Below are 13,180 nucleotides of genomic sequence, written 5' to 3'. Positions count from 1 at the left end.
ATTAAACCCGCAACTGTTTTGGTGTACAGGATGACACTCAACCAATAGAACCACCCAGATGGGCTAGAATCTTTTTTTTTGAGGAAAAGAAAGAAGAAAGTTTTGAGAGGGCATTTGGTCTTATTTCAGCCTATTGTCTTTCTTTTTAAAAGACTACACACTGTAGCAACATCAATGTACAATACTGTAATTAACTGTTTAATAGATTCTTTTATGCATTGGACTATCTAAACAATGTAAAGCCAGTGACCTGCCTGAGACAACAAAGACAACTGAAGACACTCCTGGGGCCTCAAAGTAAATGAATATCCACCATATTTATTATTTTTGCAGGAAAAAAAATCTTAGCAGACTTAAACTTGACCGTAAAAAGAAGTCAGTGAAATGAAGTTGCTGCTATAAGCTATTTGAGCACATGTGAAAATTAAAACCAAGATACACTTTTCATGCCATGTTTATTCAAAACAGAAAAAAATTACAATTACAAAAACTTACCAAAAAAAAAATCACTCTTGAATTTTCAATAGCAAAGTTAACAAAGAAGCCTCTTATCTTGTAAGAAAATCGTAATTGTCCACTACAGACACTAAGTTTGTAAAGTAACAAAATATGACTATTTTTTTCTTAAGTTTCCAAGGGAGGCAGTATGAGTAACGGTTAGGAGCAAAAGCTTTATGTGATCTTGAACCTTTCACTTTGTTTCATCTGCAAAATGGGTACAGGTGTACCTACTTCATAAAATTGTTAAAAAAACTAAGTAAGATCATAAAGGTCTTAGTACAATACTTTTTACATATAATTACTCAAAATGTTCCTTCTCCTCCTCATTATTCTTCTTATGTCTTTAGTCTTTGTTTCCTCACCTACAATATGAAAATCCTTACCATACAGGGTCGCTGCGAGAACAAAGCACATTGTTTGGTGAGTAACAGGTTCTTAGAAAGCCCATTATTCCCATTCCTTTACAAAACTATATTTATAATGCCATGGGTTGGGGGGAAAACAAAACACAGCAGCCTTTCAAAAACTGTATATTTCCTTTTGGGAGGAGGGAATGTGGAGAGGAGTAGTTAGGAAAAGAAGATAAAGTTTATTATATAATGTAGACAGTTATTTAATCATACAATTAAATCATGACTACAATGATTTGAAGTCATGATTTATAATAATCATGAAGGAACAAGGTTAAATTTAGTTGAAAAATACTCAGAGATGACTGCATTGTTTTTCTAAAGTAAAACAAAACCAACTTTAAAATACACAAAAAATTTAAATATGAATTACTCAGACATTTTAGAAGTAACTCCAAAAACAGTCTCATTATTTCATTTGTTATGAAACCAAAAGATTTTGAACTAGAGTTTAAAACATGAATTGACAGGGAGATTAAAGACGGCAGCGGAATGAGTGGAAGCTACACTGACACTCTTTCAGGATCAAACTGAAATTACAACTAGAATACAGAAAAACCACCCTGAATAATCAACTGTAACTGAAGACAAGCTGGAGAGAACCCTCACAACCAAGGAGGAAAAGTGGAGACTGCATAGAGGCTGGTAGGAAGTGCAAAGGTGCAAGAGGGCTGGCTGGGCTCCCACAGGCACCAGCTGAAGGTCCAGCGGGATATCTCAGCTGTGGGGGATTCCCACTAGGACTCTGAGGCCTAAACCCCAGGCTGGGCTTCCCAGCCAAGAGCACCAGAACTGAGAAACGTGCCCACATAATATCTGGCTGTGACAAGCAGTCCGGTGTCTGTCTGCCAGGGAGAGATGGCTGGAAATGCAGGCACCCTCTTAAAGAGCCAATGCACAAAGTTTTGGGTGTAGACAATCACCTTGGGCTCCAGCAGAGGGAGGGCAAGGTGGACTGGAGCTGTGTGAGGAGAGTCTAGGGTTGTGGGCTCTGGACATAGAGCTCAGAGGGCACTCCTCTGGATTCCTGTGCCAAGTCATTCCTCCATACTGCAGAGAATATCTTTCACAGGCAGACATTTACCTTCCAAGCAGCTACTGCCTGAGGGGGAAGCAAGTGCCCTATCCTGCTGGAAAATGTCTCACCCTACCCCAGGGAGTTTCTATAGCCTGAGGCTTATTAAGAGATTGATAACAATCAGCTGCCTCACCCAGTGGAGCTTCTACAGCCTGAGGCTCATTAAGAAAATCAGATTAATTAGCCTGCAGACAGAGGTAGATCTCAGAGTGCTTTGAATCTTTGCCTGATCTGCTTCTGGACTCCCTCCTTGGAAAAGTAGACTTTGGTGTGCATCTTGGTCATGTCCAAATGCACCCAGCCCCAACAGAGGGGACCTCAAGCTGTGGATTGTTGATAGCTCCAAACAGGGTACTCAGGGCCAGTCACAAACAGCCTGGCCTGCACCAGAGCCCTTCAAAAAGACTGAGAGTCCTAGCAGGCCTACCTAATACATAGAAACAAACCCAAACAGGCAGCCAAAATGGAGAGACAAAAAACAAGCCCTAAATGAAAGAACAAGAGAAGTCTCCAGAAAAAGAGCTAAATGAAATGGAGATAAGCAATCTCTCAGATATAGAGTTCAGAATACTGATTGTAAGGATGCTCAACAGCATGAAAAAAGACATGGAAACTATGAAAAATGACCAGTCAGAAATGAATAATGACATAGCATAAAGAAAGAATACCTTGGAAGGTTTAAACAGCAGATTAGAAGAAGCTGAGGATCAGATCAGTGATTTAAAAGACAGGGTAGAAAAAAATCACTCAGTCAGAGACCCAAAAAGAAAACACAATTAAAAAACAGGAGAACACTCTAAGGGAGCTGTGAGACAACATGAAATGTAACAGTATTGCCAGGAATACATCACAGGAATGCCAGAGTAGGTTGAAAATAAGCAAGGATTACAGAACCTCTTTGAAGAAATAATGGCAGAAAACTTCCCTAACCTGGTCAAGGAAAAAGTGACACAAGTTGAGGAGGCAAAGAGAGTCCCAAGCAAGAAGAATCCAACCAAAGAGGCCCACACCCAGACACATCATAATTAAAATCCCAAAAATTCAAGACAAAGACTATTAAAGGCAGCAAAAGCAATCTGTTATCTACAAAGGAGCTCCCATAAGGTTGTTAGCTGACTTCTCATCAGAAACTCTACAGGCCAGAAGGGGATGGCATGAAATATTCAAGGTAATGCAAAACAAGGATCTGAAACCAAGACTACTCTATCCAGCAAGGCATTCAAAGTAGGTGGTGAAATAAAGAGCTTCCCAGACCAAAAAAAGGCTAAAGGAGTTTATCACCACCAAACCAGCCATGCAGGAAATGTTAAAGGAACTGTTGTAATTAGAGTAGAAATAGAACCACTGCAAGAAATGTTAGAGGGACTGCTGTAATAATAAGAAGAAATAGAGAAAGAAACATAGGCATAAAGAACTAAAATGTTAATAAATAAGTACCTATCAATATTAATCTTGAGGACTCTGAGAGAGCAACAGCAATACAGTAATAGTCGTGGACTTTAACAGCCCACTGACTTCACTGGATAGATCTTCCAGACAAAAAGTCTACACAGAAATAGTGACTCTAAATGGCACACTAGATCAGATGGGATTTAACTGATATTCACAGAATATTTCATCCCAAAGCTGGAGAATATAATTTCCTCTCAAGTGCACATGGGTCATTCTCAAAGACAGATCACATATGAGGACACAATACCAGTCTCTAAAAGTTCAAAAAGACTGTAATCATATCAAGCATCTCAGATCACAATGGCATGAAATTTGAAATCAACTACAGTAAAAACACTCAAAAACACTCAAATACACGTAGGCTAAATAGCATGTTATTAAACAATGAATGGGTTAGCAATAAAATCAAAAACGAAATAAAAAACTTCCTGGAAGCAAATGAAAATGAACACACAACAACCCAAAAATCTACGGGACAGCAAAAGCAGTCATAAGAGGGAAGTTCATAGCACTATCGGCCTGCCTCAAAAAAAGCAAGAAAAATTTTTAGTAAACTATCTAACCCTACAACTTAAAGAATTAGAAAGCTCCCCTGTGAAGCTGTCTAGATCAGGGCTTTTGTTTGCTGGGTTTTTTTTATTTTTTATTACTGCTTCAATTTCATCAGTTGTTATTAGCCTATTCAGGTTTTCTGGTTCTTTCTGATTCAGTTTTACATGATCTCACTCATATGTGGAATCTAATAAACAAAATAGACTGAGAAACAAAACAGATCCAGAGCCCGGCCGGGCATGGCTCAGCGGCTGAGCGTCAACCTAGGATCCAGGAGATCAGGGCACATGCCCAGGTTGTGGGCTGCACCAATCAATGACTCTCTCATCATTGATGTTTCTATCTTTCTCTCTCCCTCTCCTTTCCTCTCTCTGAAATCAATAAAGATATATTTAAAAAAAAAATTAATAGATCCAGAGACATAGAAGCATGGAACAGACTGAGGAATCTCAGTGGAAAGATGGGGGTGGGGGAGTGACTGGGGAGAGATTAATCAAAGAACTGATATGCATACATGCATAACCCATGGACACAGACAATAGTGTGGTCAAAGCCTGGCGGGGGCGGATGTGGGGTGGAGGGGATCAATGGGGGGAAAAAAGCGGGATATCATATCAAGCATCTCATCTGTAATACTTTCAACAATAAATATAAATTAAAAAACACACACATGTATTAACAGGAACCCACTAAGGTGAAGTTTTATTCTGTTTAAAATTTTGCATTCTTCTAAAAGAAATACATGTGTACTACACATAAGGAAATAAACATTTTGGTTTCCTTACCTGTTGTGTTCCATCTGCACTTACAATAGGGGCAGATAGAAGAGAAATATCACTAGTTAAAATCTGAGATGTATCCAGTAGTGGTGGATGTTCTGCCATTATCGATAAGACATTAATATACTGGATAACTCTCCAACTCTGAAAAACAAAAATATATAGCATATGTATATATCCTTAAAATTTTATTAAAATATAATACATTCAAGATTTGTCTTATTTTTTAAATTTATTTTGAGAGTATGTTTATTAAACCTGGGGACAGTGAAACAAAGGAAGAGCTTAGGATAGAAAAAGCAACAGAACAGAGCCTAGGTGGTGCTCTGATTTGGCTCCCTAGAAATGTTATAGGAAAGAAGTGAGCTATGGTGGGCTGCTGTTAGCTCACTGAAAAGTCAGAGAAAGGGGGCCTTGGAGACACGTTTAAGGAGGTAAGCCTGGGATGAGCTGCCGCTTCCCACTGCTCTTTTGGTTGCAAGTCTCTTGGGGAGCAAAGAAAAGATGCATGCCTGAGAGAGAAGGCGTAGGCATGCTCCAGAGAGAGCCCCAAGATTTGTCTTATTCTTTGAAGAGATATTCCTGTCAAAAGGGATTTTACAATATTCTGTGGACTACTTTTTACTGTTTTTAGTCAACAGACCATTTAAGGAAATATATTTCTTACAATTTAACCAACTGTCTGTCAATGTAGACAATGAGCTAAGGTATAATAAAGTCAATGTATCAGCACCTTCTATTTAAACTGTTTCTCTATCTCGTTAATCTCTATACATTATTTATTTAATTCAGCTGCCACCACTAGCTAAACACTGGGATAGCAGTAAATGCAATGACTGAGTGAAGCAATTCTAACACTGATTTCTTTTCTATGAGGAGAGAAGGTAATAAAGAAGACCCAATCCCCCTTCATCATCCTATCAGTCTCTAGGAACTACACAGGAATTAATGGCAGAAAAAACTGCTTAGGATTAGAATAAGACCTTTCAAGTTTTAACTTGCATGTTCTGACACTGGCCTTCTATCATTCAGATTTTATTTTTCTTGTCTAAGTGACACCTACTTTACTGTAAACTAAATCATTTCAGTGATAAAAGGACATACATTTAGAAATCCTTAACAGTAAACAGAGTATCATTTATATAAAAAGTAGAAGACCTTGACATAAGCAATATCAGTTAATCACATACAATGTCAACCAATAAAACATCAGCCAATTGCATGCCAGGATAAGCACAATTGAGCTCAATCATACATTTTACTGAATCTACACTGAAAGGCAAAATAACAAACATTTTTGGATGCTTGTAGCATTCTACCATTCAGTAGTGTCAAAATGTTTAACCTTTTTTTTGTTAACAGTATTACAGATGTCCCCAATTCCTCCCCTTTCCCCCCGCCACCCACCCTACCCCACCCCACCCCAGGCCTTCACCACATTATTCTGTGTGTCCATGGGCTAAGAAAACATGCATATGTATTCTCTGGCTGATCTCTTTCAACTCACCCCCAACCCCCTTCCATCTGAGATCTGTCAATCTGTTCCATGTACCCATGTCTGTGGTCCTATTTTGTTCATCAGTTTATTTTGTTCATTAGATTCCACATATAAGTGAGATCATGTGATACTTGTCTTTCTCAGACTGGCTTATTTTGCTTAGCGTAATACTCTCCAGGTACCTCCATGCTGTCTCAAAGGGTAAACGTTTCTTCTTTTTTATAGCAGCATAGCATTCCACTGTGTAAATGTACAACAGCTTTTATATCTACTCATCTACTGATGGGTACTTGGGCTGTCTCCAGATCTTAGCTATTGTAAATAATCCTGCTATGTTCATGGGGGTACATATATTTTTTCTGATTAGTATGTCAGGATTCTTAGGATATATTCCCAGAAGTGGGATCAGTGGGTCTAATGGCAGTTTCATATTTAATTTTTTGAGGAAACTCCATACTGTGTTTTCCATAGTGGCTGCACCAGTCTGCATTCCCACCAGAAGGGTACTAGGGTTCCCCTTTCTCCACATTCCAGTCAGCACTTGTTTGCTGACTTACTGATGGTAGCCAATCTGGCAGGTGTGAGGTGACAGCTCATTGTCGTTTTGTGTTTCCTGGATGATTAGTGACTTTGAATACTTTTTCACATGTCTCTTGGCCATCTGTATGTCCTCTTTGGGGAAGTATTTGTTTAGGTCCTTTGCCAATTTTTTACCTGGATTGTTTATTTTCCTTTTGTTGAGTTCTATGAGTTGTGTATTTTGGAAATTAACCCCTTATCAAAGGTATTACTGGCAAATACATTCTCCCATACGGTGCCTTCCCTTTGCATTTTGAGGATGGTTTCTTTTGTTGTGCAGAAGCTTTTTAGTTTGATTTAATGCCATTTGTTTACTTTTCCTATTTCTCCTGCCCTACGAGATGTTTCTGTGAAAATTCCACTACATGAGATGTCTAAGATTTTGCTGCCAATACTTTCTTCTAAAATTTTTATTGTTTCATGACTTACAATTAAGTCTTTTATCCATTTTGAATTTCTCTTCTGTATGGTGTAAGTTGGTGGTCTAGTTTCATTTTTTTTTTTTTTGCATGTACTTGTCCAATTTTCCCAGCACCATTTATTGAAGAGACTGTCTTTATTCCATTGTATGCTCTTGCCTCCTATGCCAAGTATTGAGTGTAATGGCTTGGGTCAATTTTTGGGTTGTCTGTTCTGTTCCATTGATCTATATGGATATTCTTGTGCCATTACCAGGTTGTTTGGATTACAATAGCTTTGTAGTAAAACTTAATCTGGTACTGTGATCCTTCCAACTTTGTTCTTTCTCAAGATTGCTGTGGTTATCCAGTATATTTTTTGGTTCCATATAAACTTTAGGGATATATGTTCTAGATCTATGGAATATGCTGTTGCTATTTCAATCTAATCTATAGATTACACTGAATCTGTAGATTGCTTTGTGTGGTATATACATTTTAATGATGTTAATTCTTCCAATCCATGAACATGGTATATGCTTCCACTTGTTTGTATCTTCCTTTATTTTTTTTTTCAATGTCTTATCATTTTCTGAATACAGATCTTTTACCTCCTGAGTTTATGCCTATGTACCTTTTTTTTGTTGTTGCAATGGTAAATGGGATTTTGTTGTTGTTGTTGTTAATCTTCACCCAAGGGTATTTTTCCTTTGATTTTCTAGAGTGGAATGGAAGGAGGGAGGAAGGGAGGAGAGGAAGAGGGAGAGAAAGAAACATCAATATGAGAGAGACACACTGATTAGTTACCTCCTGCACGTGCTCCAACTGTGGTTGAGGATCAAACCTTCAACCGAGGTATGTGCCCTTGACTGGGAATGGAACCCACGGCCCTTTGGTTCACAGGCTGACCCTCCAACTACTGAGCCACACCAGCCAGGGGGCAATGGGATTGTTGTTTAAAATTTTCTTTTTCTGAAAGGTTCATTATTGATGTATAAAGAGGTCATTGATTTCTGGATGTTAATTTTGTATCCTGCTACTTTGCAGAATTCATTTATTAATTAATTTTTGGTGGAGTCTCTAGGGTTTTCTATATACAATATTGTATCATCTGCAAATAATGAATTTTACTTCCTCCTTTCCAATTTGGATGCCTTTCATTTCATCTTCCTGTCTGATCACTGTGGCTAGTATTTCCAGTACTAAGTTGAGTAAGTGTGGTGAAAAAGGACATCCCTGTTTTGTTCCTGATCTTAAGGGAAACACTTTTAGTTTTTGTCCATTGAATTGTTGGCTGTAGGTTTTTCATATATGGCCTTTATTATGTTGAGGTATGATCCTTGTTGAGTGTTTTAATCATAAATGGGTGCTGGATTGTGTCAAATGCTTTCTCTGCATCTATTGATATATTCATATGATTTTTATCCTTCATTTTTTTATGTGAAGTATCACATTTGTTGATTTGCAAATACTGTACCAACCATGCATCCCCCAAATAAATCCTACTTGGTCATGGTGTATATGATCTTTATAATGTATTACTGGATCCGATTTGCTAATATTTTGTTGAGGTTTTTAGCATCTATGTTCATCAGGGATATTGGCCTGTAATTTTCTTTCTGTGTAGTGTCTTTATGTGGTTTTGGAATTAGGATAATGCTGGCCTTGTAAAAGGAGCTTGAAAGTCTTCCCTCTTCTTGGAATTTTTTGGAATAGTTTGAGGAGGTGTTAGTTCTTCTTTGAATGTTTGATAAAATTTGCCTGTGAAGCCATCGGACTTTTGTTTGCTGAGAGTTTTTTTATTACAGTTGCAATTTCATTAGTTGTTATTGGTCTATTCAGGTTTTCTGATTCTTCCTGATTGAGTTTTGGAGGACTGTATGTTTCTAGGAATTTGTCCATTTCACCCAGGTTGTCCAATTTATTGGCACAGAAAATGTTTATTTATTTAAAATCCTGCATCGTTGCAAAAACTCTTATACAAGTTGATTTAACCTAAGGACAATTTTCCATGTAGATAATATAAGAACTGCTATAAGAGTTTTAAAAATATTCAGTACAGGTATGTACTTTTTGATTTGATATGTAAAACCATAGAACAGAACATTTTCATAAAATGCATGCAACGTAAACATAACAGATATATTATTTATATAAATATTACCTATTGTATACATATATGTGCATATATAGTTATATATAGAGGAGGGGTACGCAAATCTAACTTCTGGCTTAATCTGTACTGCTATATTTCCTAAAGTTCAATAAAATCACTGACTACTTCAAATCACGTCAAGTAATTTCACTTTGTGGAATATACAAAGAATTATAAAATGGGAGTCAATTTATTATTTTTACTCTTGCATGTCACATAACTTAATTTAGGAAGAAACATTTTAGGGAAGCTAACTCAGGATTAACAGGATTAACCAGAGTTAAAAATTTGTAAGTAATTCATTTTTTATAAATTAGTAAATGTTTTATAATAACCATTGGGTAATTTTTGTCACTTTATTCTATTTGTAATATTATTTATGTTTAACTAAAACTGCAAATCACATTACTTAAATTTTATAAAGTAACTGGAAAATTACAACCACAGTTTAATTTCAAGAGGTGGACTGCAGTGTAAGCTTTACAAATACAAATTTCTCCTGAACTGCCAGTTAATTCCAAGAACACTGCTACTATATATTGGACCTAAAGCCACATGCTATGTTTCAATATTATCATTCCACTGAAGTGTTAGTTCTAATTTCATTCTTTGTAAAGCTGTAACACATCACGTTTCATTTTAAAAAGGTTTCATTTATGAATTGATTTCTTATATGGCCATATTCATCACACTATATGCAGAGTAGTTGGTTTTATTTCAGCTTGCAAATTGGAAACTTCAATCATGCAACTGAAATGTTGCATTTAGAAACCTACACATTCCTTGCATTCCTGCATAGAGAATACTGGCAGTTTCTTTCAATCAACTTCTTCTAATTTTGTTACTACTCACTTCCTACATTCTCATATCTTGTGACTACAAACACCCACTTGCTTTAAGTTATGCATCTATTTTTACTTGTTTTTATAATATAATGTTTGATATAGGCAAAAAAGGGGGAATAGTGATTTCTTGCATTTGCTAATTTCCATAAAATACTCCTCTCTATGGCCCATTTCAAGCTATCACAATTTAAATACTCACCTGAAAATTCCTGAATTTTTAACAATCAATTTTTGTAACAATCAACAAGTGGCTCCAGCATCTCACTGTTTATATCTATATTTGTATATCAATATTCAACTAACATTGTAGTAATACTATAATAAAATGTTAACATTTCAGGAAATTTGAGTGAAGAAAACCTGGATATCTTTGTACTATTCTTACAACTTCTGTATAAGTCTGAAATTTTAATTAATGTCAAATTAAAGACTATTTAAAAAATATTAACCCCAGGTTGCAGATCTGAATGTAAAGGAAACACAAAAAATCTTCTAAAAGAAAACACAAAGAAATCCTTCATAACTGTGGGACAGAGAAAGGTGTTTTAAACAGGGTATAAAGTATATTTCTTCAATCATAGAGGAAAAGAATTATACAATGAACTTCATTAAAACTAAAACTACTAGTCATTAAGAAATATCTTTAAGGCAAATCAGACTTAAAGATATTTATAACATACATAACTGAAAAATACCACATATTTAGAATACAGGGTGGGGCAAAAGTAGGTTTATAGTTGCTTGTATGGAGAATAATATAATAATTAAACACAATGATACAAGGATAAACTGTGTTTCACGTACTCACAACTGTAAACCTACTTTCACTCCACCCTGTATATATACAGGCCTCCTACAAATCGATTGAAAAACATACACACAAAAAAACCAGAAAAATGTCATGGGACTTGAATATGTTCTTCACAAAAACTCAAGACAGCTTTTATATGTAAATATATAAAAAGATTCTCAAATTAGCTAATTACTAGGAAAAAACTAATTAAAAACCATAAACTACTACCACATACTAAATAGGATGATAAAAATGAAAAAGATCGACAATATCAAGTATTAGTGATGCTACAGAGCAACTGGGACACTCATACAGAACGGAAACTCAAAATCACTTTGGAAACCAATTTGATATTAACTACCAAATTGAATATATAAGTATTCTATGACCCAGTTATGATCCAGCTATTAGACTCCTACTATATACTAAAAAGAAATGCATACACATGTGCACCAAAAGATAAGTACATGAAGGTACATGAAGGTACACAGAAGCATTATTCTTTAATAGCCCAAGACTATAAATATCCTAAACAACCCTCCACACTAAATGGCAAACTGTATCTGATTCACCCAATTGGACAACTATACAATAATTAATGAACTAGTGATATAGAGAACAACATGAATAAATTTCAAAAATAAGAGTGAAAAACAGATACAGAATACATACTACACAACTTTTTTAGTAGAAAGTTCAAAAACTGATAAAACCAATCTATAGTATTAAAAGTCAGAACAGCAAAAGCTGCCTTTGGATTCAAAGATAGGATAGAAACTGGAAGGAGCATGAAGGCAGTTTATGGGGTGCTGGTACTGCTCTATGTCTTAACTTGGGACACTTATGTGGTAACTGCCACGGCTGTACACTAATATAGAGGGTGGGATAAAAGTAGGTTTAAGTTGTTCTTATGGAAAATAATACACAAAATTAATAAATAATAATACGAGAATAAACTCTGTTTCCCATAATCGCACCTGTAAACCTACCTTTTTGCCGCACTCTGAATATGTACTTCTCTATGTATATGTCAATAAAATTATTTTTAAAAGTTAAAATGACCACATGATCATCTCAACTGATGCAGAAAAAGCATCTGACAAGATTCAATGACATTTCGTGATAAAAACACACAAACTAGGAATAGAAGGAAACTATCTCAACATATTAAAGGCCACACATTAAAAGCCAACAAGCTAACATCATACTCAGTCATGAAAGACTGAAAACTTTTCCTCTAAGATTGGGAACAAGGTAAGATGCCCACTCTTACTACATCCATTCATAGTAGTGGAAGTCCTAGCCAGAGCAGTCAGGCCTGAAAAAGAAACAAAATGCATCCAAATTGGAAAGGAAGAAGTAAAACTATCTTTGTTCACAGATGACATTATTTTATATGTAGAAAATCCTAAAGATTTAAAAAAAACAAAAAACAGTTAGAATCAATAAACAAATTCAGTAAAATTACAAAATATAAAACCAACACACAACAGTTGCACTTCTATACACTAGCCAAATAATCTGAAAAGGAAATTAAGAAAACAATTCCATCTACAACTGCATAAAAAAAGAGTATTGCCCTAGCCAGTTTGGCTCAGTGGTTAGAGCGTTGGCCCACAGAATGAAGGGTCCCGGGTTCGATTCTGGCCAAGGGCATGTGCCTCAGTTGCAGGCTCGATCCCTGGCTCTGGTCGGGCCATTTGTGGAAGGTGGCAAGTCGATGTGTCTCTCTCACATAGATGTTTCTATCTCTCCCTCTCCCTTCCACTCTCTCTGAAAAAGCAATGGGGGAAAAAAAAAAGGGTACTCAGAAATAAATCTAATCAAGGGGATGGAAGATTTATATACTGAAAACTGACAAAATATTGATTAAAAAAATTAAAGAAGACATTCTGGAAAGATACCCCATGTTCTCATATTGGAAGACATATTGTTAAGATGTCCATACTACTCAAACCAATCGACAAATCCAGTGCAATCCCTGTCAAAATCTAAATAGCATGTTTTTGGCAGAAATAAAAAAAATTCATTCTAAAATTCATATGGAATCTCAAGGGAATACTGAATAGCCAAAACAGTTTTGAAAAAGAAGAGCAAAGTTGGAAGACTCAAAATTCCTGATTTCAAAACATATTACAAA

At 36.0% G+C, this 13,180-nt stretch overlaps 1 protein-coding gene across 3 annotated transcripts in view; it reads right to left on the bottom strand.

The window, feature by feature from the left end:
* FNDC3A (fibronectin type III domain containing 3A) overlaps positions 1-13,180 on the bottom strand; it is a 189,325-nt gene that overhangs the window by 147,520 nt on the left and 28,625 nt on the right. For 2 of the 3 annotated variants that reach the window (XM_081127301.1, XM_081127302.1), the window contains exon 2: positions 4,779-4,916. The exons of the other annotated variant lie outside the window; for it this stretch is intronic. In XM_081127301.1, coding sequence (XP_080983427.1) covers positions 4,779-4,877 — 99 coding nt within the window. In that variant the 5' untranslated portion in view covers positions 4,878-4,916. The remainder of the gene's footprint in view (positions 1-4,778; positions 4,917-13,180) is intronic. 3 annotated transcript variants of the gene reach the window in all.

The sequence above is a fragment of the Miniopterus schreibersii genome, assembly GCF_964146895.1.
Source record: "Miniopterus schreibersii genome assembly, chromosome: 2".
In the NCBI taxonomy this organism is placed as follows: domain Eukaryota; kingdom Metazoa; phylum Chordata; class Mammalia; order Chiroptera; family Miniopteridae; genus Miniopterus; species Miniopterus schreibersii.
The sequence above is the reverse complement of the archived record's forward strand: the minus strand, read 5'-3'. Positions and strand labels throughout refer to the sequence as shown.